Source organism: Glycine max, chromosome 20 (genome assembly GCF_000004515.6).
Source record: "Glycine max cultivar Williams 82 chromosome 20, Glycine_max_v4.0, whole genome shotgun sequence".
Taxonomy (NCBI): domain Eukaryota; kingdom Viridiplantae; phylum Streptophyta; class Magnoliopsida; order Fabales; family Fabaceae; genus Glycine; species Glycine max.
The window spans coordinates 37,622,901-37,640,712 of NC_038256.2; the positions used below are offsets into that span (position 1 = coordinate 37,622,901).

Below are 17,812 nucleotides of genomic sequence, written 5' to 3' on the forward strand. Positions count from 1 at the left end.
TAATTTTCAATTAAAAAATCACAAACAAATACCTTTGATATCAAGAACTCAATATAATTATGTAAAAGAAAAATATCAAGAACTCAATATCACAACGTAATTAATATTGCAGAAGCTAATTAAAAGCCTTTAAATAATACCTACCAAGTTTGTCCCATACCATAATCACATATTAAGACCCAAGATTATATAAATTCCTCATTTATGACTAATAATAAAAAGAAATAAAACACATAAAAAGGAAAATTAATTGGGCTAGCTGTAAATCAAAGATTTAGCAATATATATACTCAGTTAGTTTTCACTCCAAGAGTCCAATGTCAAAAGAAGCATTTGACATTCTTTTTTGTTTCCTCTCTTTATTGATTTCTCGTATTTTCGACCATGTCAAAGAATAAGAAGTCTAGCTTAGGACGCCAAAAGATCCCAATTGAAAAAATACCCAAAAAGAGTCATTTGCAAGTTACATTCTCTAAGCGTCGTTCGGGACTGTTCAAGAAAGCCAGTGAGCTTTGCACCCTTTGTGGTGTAGAGATTGCAATTGTGGTTTTCTCTCCCGCGGATAAGGCATTCTCTTTTGGCCATCCAGAAGTTGAGTCCCTCATCGATCGTTACACCACGCGAAACCCTCCACAAGAGTCTAGTGCACACCACCTCGTTGAGGCACACCGAAATGCCAATGTTTGTGATCTCAACATGCAACTCACTCAGGTTTTCAATCACTTGGAGATTGAAAAGAAGCGAGCAGATGACCTAGACCATGTGAGGAAAGCTAGGCAGAGGCAATTTTGGTGGGAGAGTCCAATTGATGAGCTTGGATTGAATGAGTTGCTGCAGTTAAAGGCCTCTATTGAGGAGCTCAAAAAGAACATAGAAAAACATGCTAGCAAATTCATGATTGAACACTCTAGTAATATACCTTCTTCATCAATTCTTGGACCTAATAATGGACTTGGTCCACTTGTACGTTATGACACCTTTGAGAACAAACCTGGTGCTGAGATTGGTATTGCTTCATCAATTCCAAATGCCCATTATCTCGCTTTTCGCACTGGGTATCTTTGATTTCGTTTTGTTCTTTTTAGGTTTCTTTTGGCTTGCTTTTGGATTCAGAGGGGTGGATCACAAACTGGTACCTCACGAGTTGTGTATTCCCTATTGTTTTCCCTCTTTTCAATAAAAAAAATTGGTTTTATCCCTGTTGAAAATAATTTGTCCTTTATATACAATTCATCAAGGACTCTGGACTCCAGGGGAATAAAATTTCAGCATTGATCATGGTGTTGTTCTTGGATATATAGATTTCTTTATTCAAATTAATACTTACAATCGATACATACAATAGTAGATCAGAGATTTTTTTCTTGTATGATGATACCGGTGTTGTCAAACCTAACAATAGTATGAGATAGTTTGCAATGTGAGAGTTTTATTTTACTAATTTGAGTTATATAATAAATCATTGACGCGTCTCTTGCAAAATTAACATTTTGATTGATTTCTTTTCGTCCTAAAATTAAACCATTTATTTTCCAAAGTCAAAGGTAAAAGATGACAGCGGATAGGGCACGTATACTGACAATTTAAATAAATCTTTACCTGGAACAGTTGTAAACTTGGACACGTAGTTGAGATTCAAATCATGAATTGCTAAGTTAATTTTTCAATGACAAATTTTAAATTAATTTGAACCATAAGATATAGAAAAAAAATAATCAAATAAAATAAGTTTGGAAGTGCTCATATTAATTAATTTTCATTTAACAATTCAAGTTTACATAATTTTTCAATTTCTTCCATGAGAATTGATAAAAAGAAAAGTAAAAGTTACAAAAATAACAAATCATTGAATTGTGTGATTCGTATTAATGATACGAAATTATCATATCAAACTGTGCTATTCGAATCGTGAATTGTAAGATTATAATAAAATGAGGATTAAGATTAAGGGATATGAACAAACTTGGAATTAAGAAAATGGATGTTATTTCTTCTTTTGAAGAAATAAATGAATGTTTCTTGGGGATAAGGATAAAGGGAAAAGAAATTAAAAAACATTAGGTCTGAGAGAGAACGTTTCATAGGTATAAATGAGATATTATACGTAAATAAATTAATCACACTTTATAGACAGACTTAATTAACCACACGTTATGAATTGAAGGAATAAACTTTAATTCTTTAACTTTTTAATAGAAAATTTTATTAACTTAATTCTTTATGTACCAAAAAATATTTTTATAAAGATTTATTTGACATTAATTCGGTCTTCCAAATTTTTGTGATATCAAATAAATTCTTATATATTATAAATATATACAAAAATGATCCTTTTTTATCTTTAAAAAACTTATTTGATATTATAAATTTTTAATGATTATTATAAGAATATACTTTAAATGATTAACATAAAAAATAACTACACATACAATGCACGGATATAAAATTTACTGTGTATGGCGCTGGCTGTGTGTATTCTGTACATGCACACGAATAGCAAGCTCTGTAATGAATCTCTAAAAAAAGCAAGCTATATAATTTTAGAGAATTCACACGTCACTTAGACATACTATGTAGGGTTTTGTTTTCAATACTCCCTTAAATAGGTTAATTATACCACATTAACTCCCCGTGATTGGTTACGTACGTTCCTACATATGGATTTATTTAAACAATGACCTCACATGTATGTTTATGGCCGGGAAATTTATGATGTTCCTACATTATGTTACTACATTATATAATTGCTCCTAAGCAAAATTTGATAGTAGATCCGTCCTTGTATATTATAGACTTACCATCTAGCGAAACATACTAAAGTAAAAAAATGATTAATTAAAAATAATGCACCCAGTTGTTATTATACTTTCGAATAGAAATCCTCTTTTGTGGATAAATTGGAAAGTATAACCACATATTGAATACATTGTGATATGATTATACAACTTGATCACTTATAAATTATTATTCATGATCAGTCATACAAACTACAATTCTAAATAAATATTTCATGTCTTTATGCCTTATCATACAAATGTCAAATATTCTATTTAGACCAATCACTTGTTCAGTCCAATTAAGTGGCAAATTAAAGCAATGTCATATTGATTGCGTACTGCAATACCCAACAAGGAGACAGGGGGTTTCATATTGTTATGCACTAAGATTAAAGATTTTATAACTTCCTAATCCTGAAGATAATTTTAACAAGAAGTAAAGATTAAGATGGGGCAATTAATTTGGTTAGTGCCATAGGCAACCGATTTATCAATGGACGATTTCTTTTTTTGACAAGATCAATGGACAATTTCATTCCCTGATAATCATGAATTCCCAAAACAACATGAATTTGAAGTCCTCTTAATTTTCTTTTCTTCGTTCTCATCACGGTGAAGAGAGAATCTACATATGCATGCTTAATTTACCTTATTACAGAAAAATAATCATCTATTTTTATTATGTTTCTAATAATTTTTTTGAATAAAATTTACCTTATTTTTATTGCCTTTCTATAATAAAACTTTTGAAAAATAAACAAGTATTTCTAAGAAATTAATCTTTCCTAGATATATGCACTAACTTAGATCTTCAACACACACAAACACAAAATCCTGAGAAACTATAAAAGAAAAGTCAAGTATCTGCAAGTTAATTGATATGCTTGAATTTGCATCATATATTTTTTATAATATTTGTATATTAATTATCATAAAACAGAATTTGCATCTCACAGGAAACAGAACTTTATAGGCTTAGAAAAAATAGGAAATCACATGAGAGAAAAATCCTAAAGATTTAAGTTGAATGGAGAACAAATTAAATAGTAAAGTAAAAAGATACTTCTACTTGTACGGATGGCCATCATCATTGTGAATTGTGATATGCACTTGAAAAAGATCGACAAGATAAAAATTGTCACAACCTGCCATTGTTAGCTACAACGGAGGTTGTGACGGCCCCAAGATTATAATTTAGGGTATTTGTTTTTCTTTCTTTCTATTATTATTTGGACCTCCTTTGGAAACTAATTATTTAAGGGTTTTTGGAATTTTTTTTAAGAAGCTAGGGAGACAACACTTTTGGCTATCAATATTTGTTTCTAGATTTCTTCTCTGTGCTTTCATGTAAGTTCCGATCGAGTAACTAATTTTTTTCCTTATAATTTAAGGATAATTGAGGTTTGGTAACTTCAAGAGCTGAGAAATCTAATTGTTCTCTATTGCTCTTTCATAATTTTATATATAAATTGAGCATATTCATTTTTGTATTATTTTGTTCATTGGTGCAAAAGGGTCATTTGTTCAACTGACAAAATATTATACAATGAATCGGTACAATTAATCCATAATCGTTAATTTTTTCTTCTAATAATTAGTAGTGAAATAACGAAGTTCAATCCAAGTTTATTGATTATGGAAATTGTTTCAATCTTTGTTGTGTTTCAATTTGACACCGAGCTCGAAATCTTTGAATACTTTTCCGAAGTGCTTCCAAATGTCAATTATATTTTGGGACTTTAGAATCAAAGAATTAGTTGTGAATTATTTTTCATCAAACCAGTAGAGTTTATCTTTCAATTGAATGGCATGCATAGTTGAATCAAAATTTCAATTCAATAGTTCGATAAAGACCTTGATGCATAGTGGTTTTTTGGTAACAGCAAACCGAAAAATGCAGCCTTTAAAAGCGTAAGAGTTATACCCAAACAAGACCCCTGATCAACATACAAAAGAGTGAAAGAGGTCTTATAATGCTATACACACTTGACGCATAGTAATATAATTTATTCCATTATTTGTTCAGGATGTAATCAAATTTTATTAAAATGTGAATTTTGTAACATTAGAGTGTGCGACTTGTGCACAAAGCATCTGGTTTTCGAATTATATACGAATTTCACTTTGATTTAATCAAAGATAACTCAACTTGAAGCAAATGAAATTTCAGGAGAAATTAACTTCGTTACAGAATTTTCAGAGTGAAAGAAATGTAAGTTAAATTCAATGAGATGTAAAGCAACATTTAGTAGATAAACTTCAGAATATAAAATGAAAAGTTAAATGAATATGGAATAAAGTAAATTTAAGTAAATATGCAAAATGAAAATTAAAAGCAATTTGAAATCTAAAAATTGCAGAAATTTAAAGTGCTTAAAATGTAAATTTGGAATAAAGTAAACTAATTTTAAAAGAAATGCAATGCTCTTGAAAAATAAACCTTGCAAAAATGTAAATGACTTGAAATTGAAAGAAGAAGAAAAACAATAAAAGATGCAAGGTGTGAATAACTAATTTTGTCCTCTTTAAAATTTATTGCCAATTTTTTCATTCCCTCTTTTATTTCCTTCTGTTTTTAAATAAATATTTTTTTATGGTGAATACCTAATTTTACATATACTTTTACCCCTATATTTTAATTCTCTTTTATTTTGTTTCATTTATTTGTTAATCAAAATAGAAGAAAAAATGCCAAAGAGAGAAAAATATGAGAAATGGGGTGTTTGGTAAAAAGGGTAAGAAGAGAAATAAAAAATAAATAAGATTGGTTTCATCCCTCGACCAAACACATTTAAAAGGAAAAAAAAAAGAGAGAAGAAAACGAGGGGAAGAGGAAAAAAAAAGCTGATCTCACGTTAAAACCCAAATAATAATAAGAAGAAAAAGGATCCACTATCTAAACCATATTTAGTATACTAACAATTAAGAATTTCACAAACAATAATAATAATTTGTATCTTTTAATCAAATAATTGAATTTTAAATTTGACTTTAGATATAAAATCATATTAAAGGGAAATACATGTACGTTCATCGTTTGACAAAAAATATTTACTATTTTTGGTAGGAATTATATTTTATTAATATCATCGTGATAAAAAAAAAAAAGACATACCCATTACCCAATTCATTTGTTTCATCAGAGGAAAAAAAATCATTTGCATGCACGACCCTTATCATTTATTCCTCTATCTGTAATTCTCTATGTTCTTTGATGCAACTGATCCCACCATGACCACAAGCTACCGCCATTCACTCACTCATACAGTTTAACTTCAATCACAATCCAACAAGTTTTTTTTTTTTTTTCTTTCTTTCTTTTATTTATGTTTCTTTCTTTTATTTATGCCTTTCTACTCAATCTTGCTTTCATATGTCTGCCCTGTCGTCGCATGATCGATCCCTTTGTTTTGCTTCAAGGTTATCATTCACACTGAACCCTATTATTTTATTTCACTAGAGATTCAATTTTGTATCTTCGTCTCATAGGTGTTGATTTATGTGCGACGCTGTGTTAATTTTACATTTTAACATTGTGACATGATGATGTAGAATTTAATAAAAAAAATAGTCAACACAAACTTTTTTTTTTAGAAAATTACATTTGCACTAGAGGATACATATAAGCAGAGATATCCTTGTCAATGTTGAAATAGTTTTTTAAGAAAAATCCTTTTAATAAAAATAATATATTTTTTTAGTTTTTCTTGATAAAAATGTATAATGATAGAATATTTTACATTTTTTCCACATGCCTTGTTTCACACAGACGAAGGTATAAGCAATTCAAACATTTGTATTTTTTACTTTAATCAATCAATTAAATATCTTTCATTAATTTATTATTTTGCATCAATTATGTACGAGAGTTATTAACAATTAATTGCAAAATATCTCAAAATTAAATATTTTTTACTATTTATTATTGAAAATATTTGCAAAAGCAATTTAATTTGTTAATAATTTTCATATTTTCATATATCATTGGCCCCAAAATTTAAATCAATTAAACAATTAATTAAATCAAATCATTTAATTGATTTATTTAAAGTTGATAAATTGTCACAAAATATGTTAAAGTTACTATATATAAAATAAGATATCATGAAATTCATATAAAAAAGAAAGAAAGAAACCTATGGAATAAATTATGAGAGAGAAGTATTCATTTTGTGTGTGTTTGTAAATAAAGATTAATCACTATTTTTAATAGAGATATTAATTACTTTATATCAATATCATATTCAATAAAAATATCAATAATCTTTACAACAACTGATTGAAAGAGTAAAAAAGAGAGTAAAGAAAGAAAGAAAAATTATTATTCTTTAAATTGTATATTATAATTTATTTGGTTTAATTAATTTATTATGTTACAAGACCTATTATCTTAAAATTTTATCATTCTAAGATAATTTGTTAATTAACACGATTTTGAACTGTCTTTCAATATAATTAAGAATAATCCTGAAACATTTCTTCAAGGAGTGCTACTAATGCTGGAAATACTTTTTATAACATATATTCGAGCATAAAACAATATGTACATAAAGCTGAAATTAAGTCCAATATTTTAGATGAGCAAGTTCCATTTTCTCACGGTCATGGCAACTACAAGGTCAATGATTCGGTTCCTTAATTAGGTCTCGAATTATATAAGCCTTAAACATTTTCATTATTTTAAAAAAATATTATTAATTTGAATTATATGTATGATAGATTATTTGTTTTTATTTTTATTAACAAGACTATGTAGTCTTAAGATATACGTATAAATGTTATTGTAAATTATTTAAGTGTAATCTTATTATTTATTTTAAGAAATTAAAACGTTTTACATCTATTTTGTATTGCGTCCCTCTTAATTTCCAATTTTTTATTCATTAAAATTAGTATAGAACTTTAATTTCATGAATACGTGTATGATTTTTTTTAAAAAAAAAGCATTTGGTGAGGATGTCAGGCATAGGATCACACATTTAACAAAAAATTCTTTTCATATAAATTATTAATTATTTTGTATACATTTTAGATGTCGATTTGACTAATTTTTAAAATATGAAATCACATTTGAAATTTTTATCTGAATCCTAAAAGTTGAAAACTTTATATGAGGATGCATTGAAATATATTGCATAAAAATTGAAAAGAAAGAGTTAACTTTAATGAGTATCATAATATTGAAGATCTTGATTTATTTTTAAAAAATGAAGATGTTGTAAGAAGTAGAAAATAAATCATACTATTATAATTAGCTAGTAGCCATCATACAAACTATTTTTATTTTAGTTTTGCATGAGTTTTTTTTTTTTTTTGGTGAAATGTTTTACGTATGAGTTGCATATTGTATATTTATTTTTATCTCGTATCAATAATTTCAAATAAGGCTATGCACGTACGAAATGCTTGAATTCAAATCTTCCCTAGTCAATAATTAATGCATCATCGTCATTTCTACCAAAAACGTCTCAGTGTCCACGGTTTATTCTTTTTTTTTAACAGTACCACGGTTTATTCCTGAGAAACCTTTACGTAGAGAAATTATTTGACTAAATAACTATTTGAAAACATTAACATATAATTAACTATACATGCTCCCTAAATAAAGGAGAGAAAAATGGAAGCAGAACTTGTTCTCCATAAAGACAAATATATTTTGCTACAAAATAAAACGTCAAATCAATCTGTTTATTTACCTTTCATTAATTGAAACCGTGTTGAAAATTGGAATGTAAAAATTTACACTTAATTGATTTATTTGGTTTATAATCTATGACGGGACGTAATTGTAGGATTTGATTACTAGAAAATATAAATCAACCGTGGATATTCCATTATAAATATAAATAAATCAATGAATTAAAATATTCCTTTGCCACCACCAATTTATACAAAACCCTAGAGTCCATAACCCTGCATTTTCCTTTAGCTATGGATATGTTTAAGCAGAAGGAGAAGAAGAAAAACACAGGCCGCAAAAAGATTGAGATCAAGAAGCTTGACAAGGGTAGCAACAAGCAAGTGACGTTCTCAAAAAGAAGAGCAGGACTGTTCAAAAAAGCCAGCGAACTCTGCATTTTATGCAATGTTTATGTAGCCATAATTGTGTTTTCTCCTGCTGACAAATTGTTCTGCTTTGGCCATCCAGATATCGACAGCATAATTGGTCGCTATCTCAAAGGAGACAATGCAGAGTTTGAATCAGCAAAGTCGTCAAAAGGAAAATCAGTGTCATGTGAGGAACGTAACAGACAATATGAAGAGGCGATGAAGAAGTTGGAGTTGGAAAAGAAGAACTTGGCACAAATTGAAGTTTTGACTAAAGGTTGGAACAGAAGTTGGTGGGACGATCCCATTGATCAGATGACTGATCTGCAATTGGAACAGTTTATGGTGTCCATTTACGAGTTAAGGAAAAAACTAGCAGAAAGGGCAGGTGAATTGATGATGTAAAACTTATGTTTTGATTTTGATGAAAATATTTTCTTTTTTGGTTTGTTTTTCTGTTCTATATTTTCTAGAGAAATAAGTTCCACAACAATAACATATATCGCACCTTATTTTTGTATTTTTTAGATTCATTTTTTTATTTTTAGTATTTAATTTGATAATTTTAATATATAAAAAAATAAGTAAAACAATATATATATATATATATATATATATATATATATATAAAAGAAATAAAAACTGGTATGAATGGTGATACTAAAAATTGTGCGCATATGGTGGTGGTGTTTTCCAAATTGAGTGTGATCTATATTTCATCTTTTCTTATTTAGAATTGGTCTCAAAGTTACATTCTTTTCCTCTTCCTTGTTTAACTCTTCTTCATCACTCTCCTGAGCCATTGTTTCGTTAATAGAATCAACTAATTATTTGTAGTGATCTACTATTTCGTCAAGTAAGCCATATATACTCTTTCAATTTCAGTAATATAATTGGAACGTAGTCATGTCACAATTTGGGATCCCATGGACAAAAGCTAATGATCGATCTTTATGTTTGTTTTGGTTATCTCATCATTCATGAACCTAACAGAAGATATATACAAAAAGCTTAAAAAATGTGTTTATAAATAATTAGTGTATATCACACACACGCATATATCTTAAACCATTCTGGAAACTCCATACAATTGAATCATAATTAATGGGGTGATATTTTTTTTAAAAAAAATGACGGGTTGATATATATTGCAAGATAATTAATGTGGCTGCAACTGTATGGCTTTAGAATGTTTACATATCTATTTTTTTTACGTCGTTTATAACTTTACATATCTGCATGAATGGCGTGGGCTATAGTGTGGTCAAGGAATTTTCTTTGTCCTTCGTGGTAAAAAAAAAAAAAAACAAAAATGAACAGTGACCAATAGATATGTGAATTTAATATTAAATGTGTAGATAGCATCTTCATAACCTTATTGAACAGTTTAATGTTTTATAATCGTGGTTAATTATCTAACACATGCATTTTTATTATACACCTTCCACACCATAGCTCTACTCTTTTTAGTCTCTGTCCCTCTCCGGTAACTCCCTCCACCGTCATCTGCGGACAGTTACCATCGATTACCACCACAAAAAGCCACCGTCAGTCACCAACCTTCCTCCACTCTCCTGAACCGTCGTCTCCAAACAAAGGAAGCATTAAATATACTTTCTCTAGATAACTCCTCTGGCCTATATAGCTAAGTGGACCATGTTGCATTCAAACAAAGGAAGCATGAGAATGAAAAGGAAGGTGGAGATGTTTGATGCGGGAGGGTGTATGATAAAGCTATGCACCTTGATGAATCCAATGACTATTAATTATTGTGCATGATAGACCATCATCTGTAAAAGGGACGGCATAAAGTTCATCACAACATAATTTATTCAAATAAATAATTTAATTATTCATATATACCTATATTATTGCTCTACCAAAGTCACCAAAAAAACTGGACCATCGTACTGATCGTAGCATTGGCCTATCTAAATTGATAAAAAAATTTAAAAATTTGTATTTCTTGGTTTTCAAAATACTTATTTAAATCCTAAGTTAAATTTATAAATTTTCGGCATCTGGATCCACGTTTATTGGAATAATTAAAACAATCAATCAAATTGAATGTTATTTTATCAAGTATAATATTTTCTCAGAATATGTTTCTGTTTTTTTCTTCTTCTAATGTTTAGTATGCAACATTTCCTTTGCTAGTGTTTTCTTTCAACTTTAGCATATTTCAACCCATGATATGACGTAAAATATTTTAACAAAAAATATACACAATCAAAAGAATATTATTATATCATAAAAACAAAGTTTAATGATTTTTCGTATTATATTTCTATTTTAATAATTTGTTTCTTTTTTTTTTCTTATAGATATTTTCATAGTTTTGAAACCGGTACCGACAGGAAATGTCGATTTAACTAGATACCGATCACGTGTCCATTTCAATACTTCCTGAAAATCAATGCATCTTTAAATCAATTAAAAATCATGAAATCGATTACAAACCGGTAAACATAGTGGTTAACCGATTTCGCTTAAAATCGATTTTTTTCAAACATTCAAAAGTATGTCATTTTGGTTTTAAAAAAAATAAAAAAAATATATTATAAATTATGATACTTTTAAGTGAAATTTACTTTATATTATTAATTTATGTGCATTGTGTTATTTTTTATTCAATATTACTAGGATATTATATTAAAATATTAAAAAAATATTTTATTAAAATTGGTTCGACTCTGATCCTTAAATCAGTACCTTCAATAGTTGGATGATCGATTCTATTATGAGAACACTGGGTATTTCTCATTAATTCATATTTATCTTTATATTTTTTTTTGTCTTTTTTTAGTTTTATGTCTCCAAGATGTCTTTGAAAATTTTTAATCTTTAATATCTATTTTTTTTACAGTATTATTTTGCAGCTTATACATTTAGGTTTACTAAAAATGTAAGATATATATCTTTTACTTTCTCTTAAAAGTATATCTTTTATTTTACATGATATCAATTATTTATGTGATTTTTACTTAGTATATTTAAATTATTCTTAAAATTAAATTACTTAATATATACAAAATATCACATTATAATATTTAAAAATACAATTATACTAGTATAATAAAATTTCTAACTCTAACTGATTAGGAAACTAATAAGTAAGTATAATAAAATCAACAAATAATTTCAGGGATATAATAACCTTTTAATTTCGAAATATATTCGAAAGACACCCAAAATGTTAAACACACATACATATGGATGATATTAAAATATATCAAGAATTAAATTTAGTAAAAATAACTTTTTAATGATTTTTTTTTTATCAATCTAGACATTGAATTATGTGATATTAGTGTGATGTGTATAAATGCTTATATAATTTAGATATTCTTTTCTTTTTACAGAGTAATTTAGATATTTTTATATATATAATTCAATAAGAACTATATTCCCTTATATTTTAACAATTATATATGTTAAAATAAAATAAGCTTATAAAAAATCATATAATTTTTTTAATTATATGAATATTTGTAAACTTAATTTATTTGATACAAACTTTGGATAATAACTAAATTTACTTATATTTTAAAAATTATATCATACGAGGTAATAAAGTTTCATATAATATTTTAGAAATAAAATTGAGACATTTTTTGGACACCATTTAGAAAGAAAATATTTAAGCTTAAATATAAATTTGGATCTCCTATTATTTTATGAAATCCATAATTTTGAAAAGTTTAAATATATATTTGGTCATGCAAGTTCACCATTTTTTAATTTTGATTCCGATATATTTTTTTATTCATTTTAGTCTTTGTAAATTTATGTTTTTTTTTTAATTTTAGTCTCCTAATTTTATGTTTTTTCAATTTTAGTTCCTATAAAAATAAATTCATAGGGACTAAAAATGAATAAAATAAGTTTTGGGATCAAAATTGTAAAAGTACAAACTTAGAGGACTAAAAATAAATATTTTTTTTTTACAAAAATAAAAATTGAAAAAACATAAATTTACAAGAATAAAAAACATATTTAAACCATTTTAACTAAAATTGTGGATTTGATAAAATAAGAAGACCAAAATTATATTTAAGTCTAATTTTTTTCTTTCTAAATGGTGACAAAAAAAATGTCTCAATTTACTTCTTGAAAAAAAAACTAAAGATTTGATCAAAATTATGATTCTTGAAAAAAAACTAAAGATTTGATCAAAATTATGAAGATTGAAATAAAGGGTTTAATAATATCAGAAACTTTAATTATATAATAAACCTTATGTAGAAAAAAATCACATATAACCTACCCTAGTAGTGCTGCTACAAAAATTGACATACCCTCGACAAAACCCATTTTTTCGTTTTCACATGCTTTTAACATTGAAAAAAGAAGAAGTAATATTACAAAACAACTTATAATTTTCAGTCAATTAATATTTCACACCTTATTTGCACTTTGCTCCTTTAAGATGAAGTTTGGATAAACTTTGAAGTTATAGGGGAAAAAAAATTAAATTCCTCTCATTTTAGAATCAAATTTATACACTTCAATTTTTATAAAAAAAAAAAAACTTATTTAACTTATCAAAAAAGTAAAATTTAAGTTAGTTTTAACCTATGAAAGAAACTTAATTCTTTTTATTTTTTATTTTTTTTCTCCTATTGAAAAGTTTATCCAAATAGAATTTAATATAAAAAAAAGACCTGAGTAGAAAATAGGAAAGAACGAAAAGTTCACACAAAAATAGTAGACAGTGGAATGCAGCAATAAATTATACATATCCAGACCTTGATACAATCATTAAAAATATCCACTAAACTATGTTTGTGCCTTTAAAGATCTTGTCTTGACACAATTTTGAGTCAAGCGAACAGGTTCTAACAACTAGGTGGATCTGCCAAGCAAACACCAGGGTCAGGAGAAAAACTGAAAGAGCCCTTTTCAAGACCCAACGACCTTCTTTTCACTTTACTCTGCAGCAGTTTCGTCACTGTCATCTCCTTCATTTCTGATATCAGGCAGTGTATCAAGATCGGTTCGAGCCTCGGCCACATCCTCGTGGATATGAGTATCAGAAGAATCGATTGCATCTTGTTCAGCTGAATCCATAGTTTCGTTGGCAGAGGAAGAGTCTGATGTTTCATCAGTTTCACCTGTTTGTGTGTCACCTTTGAACATCTCATCTTCTGTGGCATCAACATTTGGATTTTCATTTGTTTCAGTGTTACCGTTGGACTTGTCACTTTCAGAAATATCAGATTCAGACCTCTCATTTCTGTATGCGTTCTCGGTTACATTTGAAGCTACTAGATTAGATGATTCTCCAGCATCCTCACCTCCATTTTCAGTTTTGATAGAGATCGTTGAATTGGTATCATGCAGGTTTTCATCAGAAGTTCTATTGCCACTCTGCTCTAATCCTTCTGTCTGCACATCTTTTACATCTCCAGGGATTGTTGTGTTCGTCGTGCTGTTTTGAGCTTGGTCAGATTCAGATAACATCACTGTTTTATTTTGTTCAGATGAACTTGATGTATCATTACCAGCTAAGGTCAAGTTGTTGCTTGCTTCAGTGGTCACTACTGTTAGGTTACTGCTTGATTGAAAGTGGCTGTCAGAGTCCGTTGCAGTTGTTTTATTTAGAAATGAGCTATCATCCACAGGGTTGGACAAAGTGTTATTTCCAGTCTCTTGAACAGCAGTTGCATTTGAAGATATACCATCTATCACATTACCTTCTGAAACTTTCAAATCTGAATCATTTTGCTTTCTGACACTTTCATCTGAATAAGTTGTCTCATTTTCAGGTTTAGTGATATTCATTTCTAAGTTTACATCAGAGTTTTCCAAGCTAAGTGTCTCAGTTTCAGTGCTAGTTGCATGAGTATCATGAGCCACAGCACTAGAAGCATCATCCCCCTTGTAATGTTCCTCCCGAGCCTCATGATTGTTGTGGTTTTCAACTAAACTCTCCTTTTCTTCATCCTCGTTTTCGTTCTCCTTCTCATCAACCTCTTCTTTCTCTTTCTCTTCATCCAAGAACTCATCATCACGATCAATAGTATCCATCTCTGATTTCTCTTGATCATTTTCATCGATATCATCGTCTCCTCCTCCTCTTCCTACATCTTCCACATCTTCCTCCTGGTCTTCTGCTCCATGCTTATTTTCTTCTCCCCTTTGTAGTCTGCCTTCATGCTTGTTCTCTTCACGTTCTTCAGTTTCATTCTTGTTTCCATCTTGTTGTTCTTCATGATCATGCTTAGTTTCTTCATCCTCTTCAATATGTTCATCTTCTTCTTCTTCCTCATGTTTTTCATTCTGAATTTCTTCATGCTTACCTGGATGAAGGTCTCTTCTACCAAGTTTCAGGATCGGATCTGTCTGTGTACTGACTGACAGTTTTGCATCCTTGGCAAATTCATTCTTCTTATCATGATTGTGCTTAACCTGGTAGATCAACCAGAAGCAAACACCAAGCAACAGAACAATTTGCAGAACATGCTTTACCTTGATGCCTTTGGACCTATTGTTCCTACTTGGAAACCGTTTTATCATGTTTAACTTATTTGGAAACCCCTGATTTGTGTTCTCCAAATAGCAAGGGCAGGCAACCTGCTTTGGATTGGAAAAGCGATATTAAGGATCCATGTAAGCTATGCTCATTATAGATTTATAATAAAGATTTAACTAAAAAGGAAATATACATAATAAGCTTAAAATATCCCAAGTGTTTGTATCTATAAAACATTTAACAGAGCCTTCATTGACCCCAGTAAAGAAATGTGAAAACTAGAAAGGGCTATTAAAGGGGCTAACAAGATTTATGCTCCATTTCAAAAACTTTTTCCGGGTTGCTACAAGTTGAAAAAACTCTAAACAATAACAGTTCACTAAAAAAAGAAGATTATATCAAAAGAAATTTTCTAAAGATGTTTGATATATAACACACATTTCAATTAAAGTACCCTTTTTCAGGGCACTTTCCAATTCCAGAAAACAATGTTCAACAAAACCATGTTAAACAACACAGCAACAAGGTTCAAATTCTTATTCTCAACTTCAATGGCAAGTGATATCATCAATTATGCTACTAAGCAAATCAACTCCGGAAAACAGTGTAATAGTTAACTTAGGTATTATTCTATGCATTTCCACCACAAAAGTCCATATAATTTGCAAAACAAGATAAAACCTAATCACCATGGGGTTCAGGAAAACAATCACACAAAGACACAGAACAAAATTCAAATAGTGCACAGGGAAGAAACCACATACAATCCCTAGAACCACACGAAGAGAAGCCAAAATGGCACCCACAACCATCAACCGAAGTTCATGAAAGATCAATCAGAAAAAAAGCACAAGCTCCCTTCCCATGTGAAGCAAAAAATTGAAAGATGCAAACAGATATAGGGCATCGTATGCATATCTATTCAAAATAAGAAAAGAAAATATTGAATTTTGAATAGAGATTCAGCCTACCCTTGTTCCAGAAATGTGAGGAGCGAATCCCAGTAGAGAAAGGATAAAAAAGAGTTACCTGAGTGAGCAGAGAGAGTGTTGAGAAGACGAGGCTAAGACAAAAGTGGTGTCATTTAAGGATTTTAGGTGTCAAAGAGGTTTCATTCCAAGTATGAGTGGTAGTGAGCAACACGGCGATCTAAAACGAGGTAGCTCTCCCGTGCCTTGTCCTTTGACCGCATTCGGAGTCTTAATAAACCGTACACTTAACCCCACTACCATTAGCCAGAAGGGTCACGATACAAAGCTTCGTCCTTTTCTTGATTCTTGTTTCCACAAAATTATCTAAAAAGGATTAAAAAAATAATAATTTCCGTTCCCCCTCTGTTTATCTGAGAAACTAAACATATTTGGAAATGTTTGATAAAATTAAACAAGCGTTCAGCATCAAGATATTTTCTGTTTTTTAATCTAAAGTTTTAAACTTTATAGTTTAAGTGGGGTCCTATATTAAAAAAAGCAATAATTTAAGTGGGGTATGTACCCCCAAAATAGGTTTATAAAAATAACAAGTTTATATTGTTGCATTTATATATTTTTTGTCTTTGATTGCATAATTCATTGGATTGTCAAATTTAAATTTGTTTATTACTGGAATTTTTTTATGAATGATTTTTTTCCATGAGTAATAGTGTGTGAAAACTAGTGGAGAAGTAGCATAAATTTTCTTTTAAACAACAATTTTCCTAATTTAATTTTCTTTTTGTAGACTTTCCAATATCATTTCGTGAAAGTATATATATATATATATATATATATATATATATATATATATATATATATATATATATATATATATATATCTGTTTTTGTCAACAACTGGCAAACAAATTCTAGGAATTTATAGATGGTGGACTTGGCTGTTGGATCCAACATATTGGCATAATTCACAACTCGTTTTCTTTCAGTAATATTTGTCATACAGGTGCAACGAACAGCCAATTAAATGACGAATTGTCAATTCATTCCTAGCTTCGTGATAAATTGTCGAATTGATTTGAAATTAAACTTCCGAATTGACCAAAAATATAAAAGAATTAAGCTATGCTTGATAAGTTTCTTAATAATTAATTATAAAAAAGTAAAATAAATTAAAATTTTCTCATATATTAATTTAAAATCTTCTTATGCGCCTTAAAATTTGTAGAAGTCCTCTCATTTAACTTTTCCAAAAATTAAAATGTATAACTTTAATTTTAACTAATGAAAAAAATAATTAATTTTACCTTTATATATCTTTTCTATTAAATGTTTATTAAAAAATTTATCTCAGAGAGTCATCCTCTGATTGAGAAAGGGTAGGTATGGTGGTTGGATTTTGCTTATCCCAACTTATCCTGATTCTCCAAATTTTTCCGCCTCTCAAATCCTCCATTGAGATGTAGATTTACACCCATCTCCGCCTCTCACGCGGTCGAATTTTTTTTGTATGAAAAATATAATTTTAAATAGCAACTATAATATATTTTTAGATTATATATGACAACATAAAATTCAATCCA

General features: G+C 28.8%; 3 protein-coding genes across 4 annotated transcripts; 2 read left to right on the forward strand and 1 right to left on the reverse strand.

Moving 5' to 3' along the window:
- Positions 1–384: 384 nt before the first annotated feature.
- On the forward strand, positions 385–1,065 carry LOC100781526 (agamous-like MADS-box protein AGL62). Its single transcript, XM_041013562.1, has 2 exons — positions 385–963; positions 1,003–1,065. Exons 1-2 carry the CDS (start codon positions 385–387, stop codon positions 1,063–1,065), a joined length of 642 nt encoding a protein of 213 aa, XP_040869496.1.
- A 7,643-nt stretch (positions 1,066–8,708) lies between these two features.
- On the forward strand, positions 8,709–9,365 carry LOC100782074 (agamous-like MADS-box protein AGL61). Its single transcript, XM_003555262.2, has one exon. The coding sequence runs from the start codon at positions 8,709–8,711 to the stop codon at positions 9,228–9,230; it is 522 nt and encodes a 173-aa protein (XP_003555310.1). The 3' UTR covers positions 9,231–9,365.
- A 4,168-nt stretch (positions 9,366–13,533) lies between these two features.
- Positions 13,534–16,548, reverse strand: LOC100782612 (myb-like protein X). 2 transcript variants are annotated; one of them, XM_006605946.4, is made up of 2 exons: positions 16,330–16,548; positions 13,534–15,401 (listed from the first exon to the last, which is right to left on the reverse strand). In XM_006605946.4, the coding sequence occupies exon 2, from the start codon at positions 15,342–15,344 to the stop codon at positions 13,755–13,757; it is 1,590 nt and encodes a 529-aa protein (XP_006606009.1). In that variant the 5' UTR covers positions 15,345–15,401; positions 16,330–16,548; the 3' UTR covers positions 13,534–13,754. The 2 variants fall into 2 exon arrangements, with proteins under 2 accessions (XP_006606009.1, XP_006606010.1); XM_006605947.4 differs by having other exon boundaries at positions 13,534–15,404.
- Between the last annotated feature and the right edge of the window lie 1,264 nt (positions 16,549–17,812).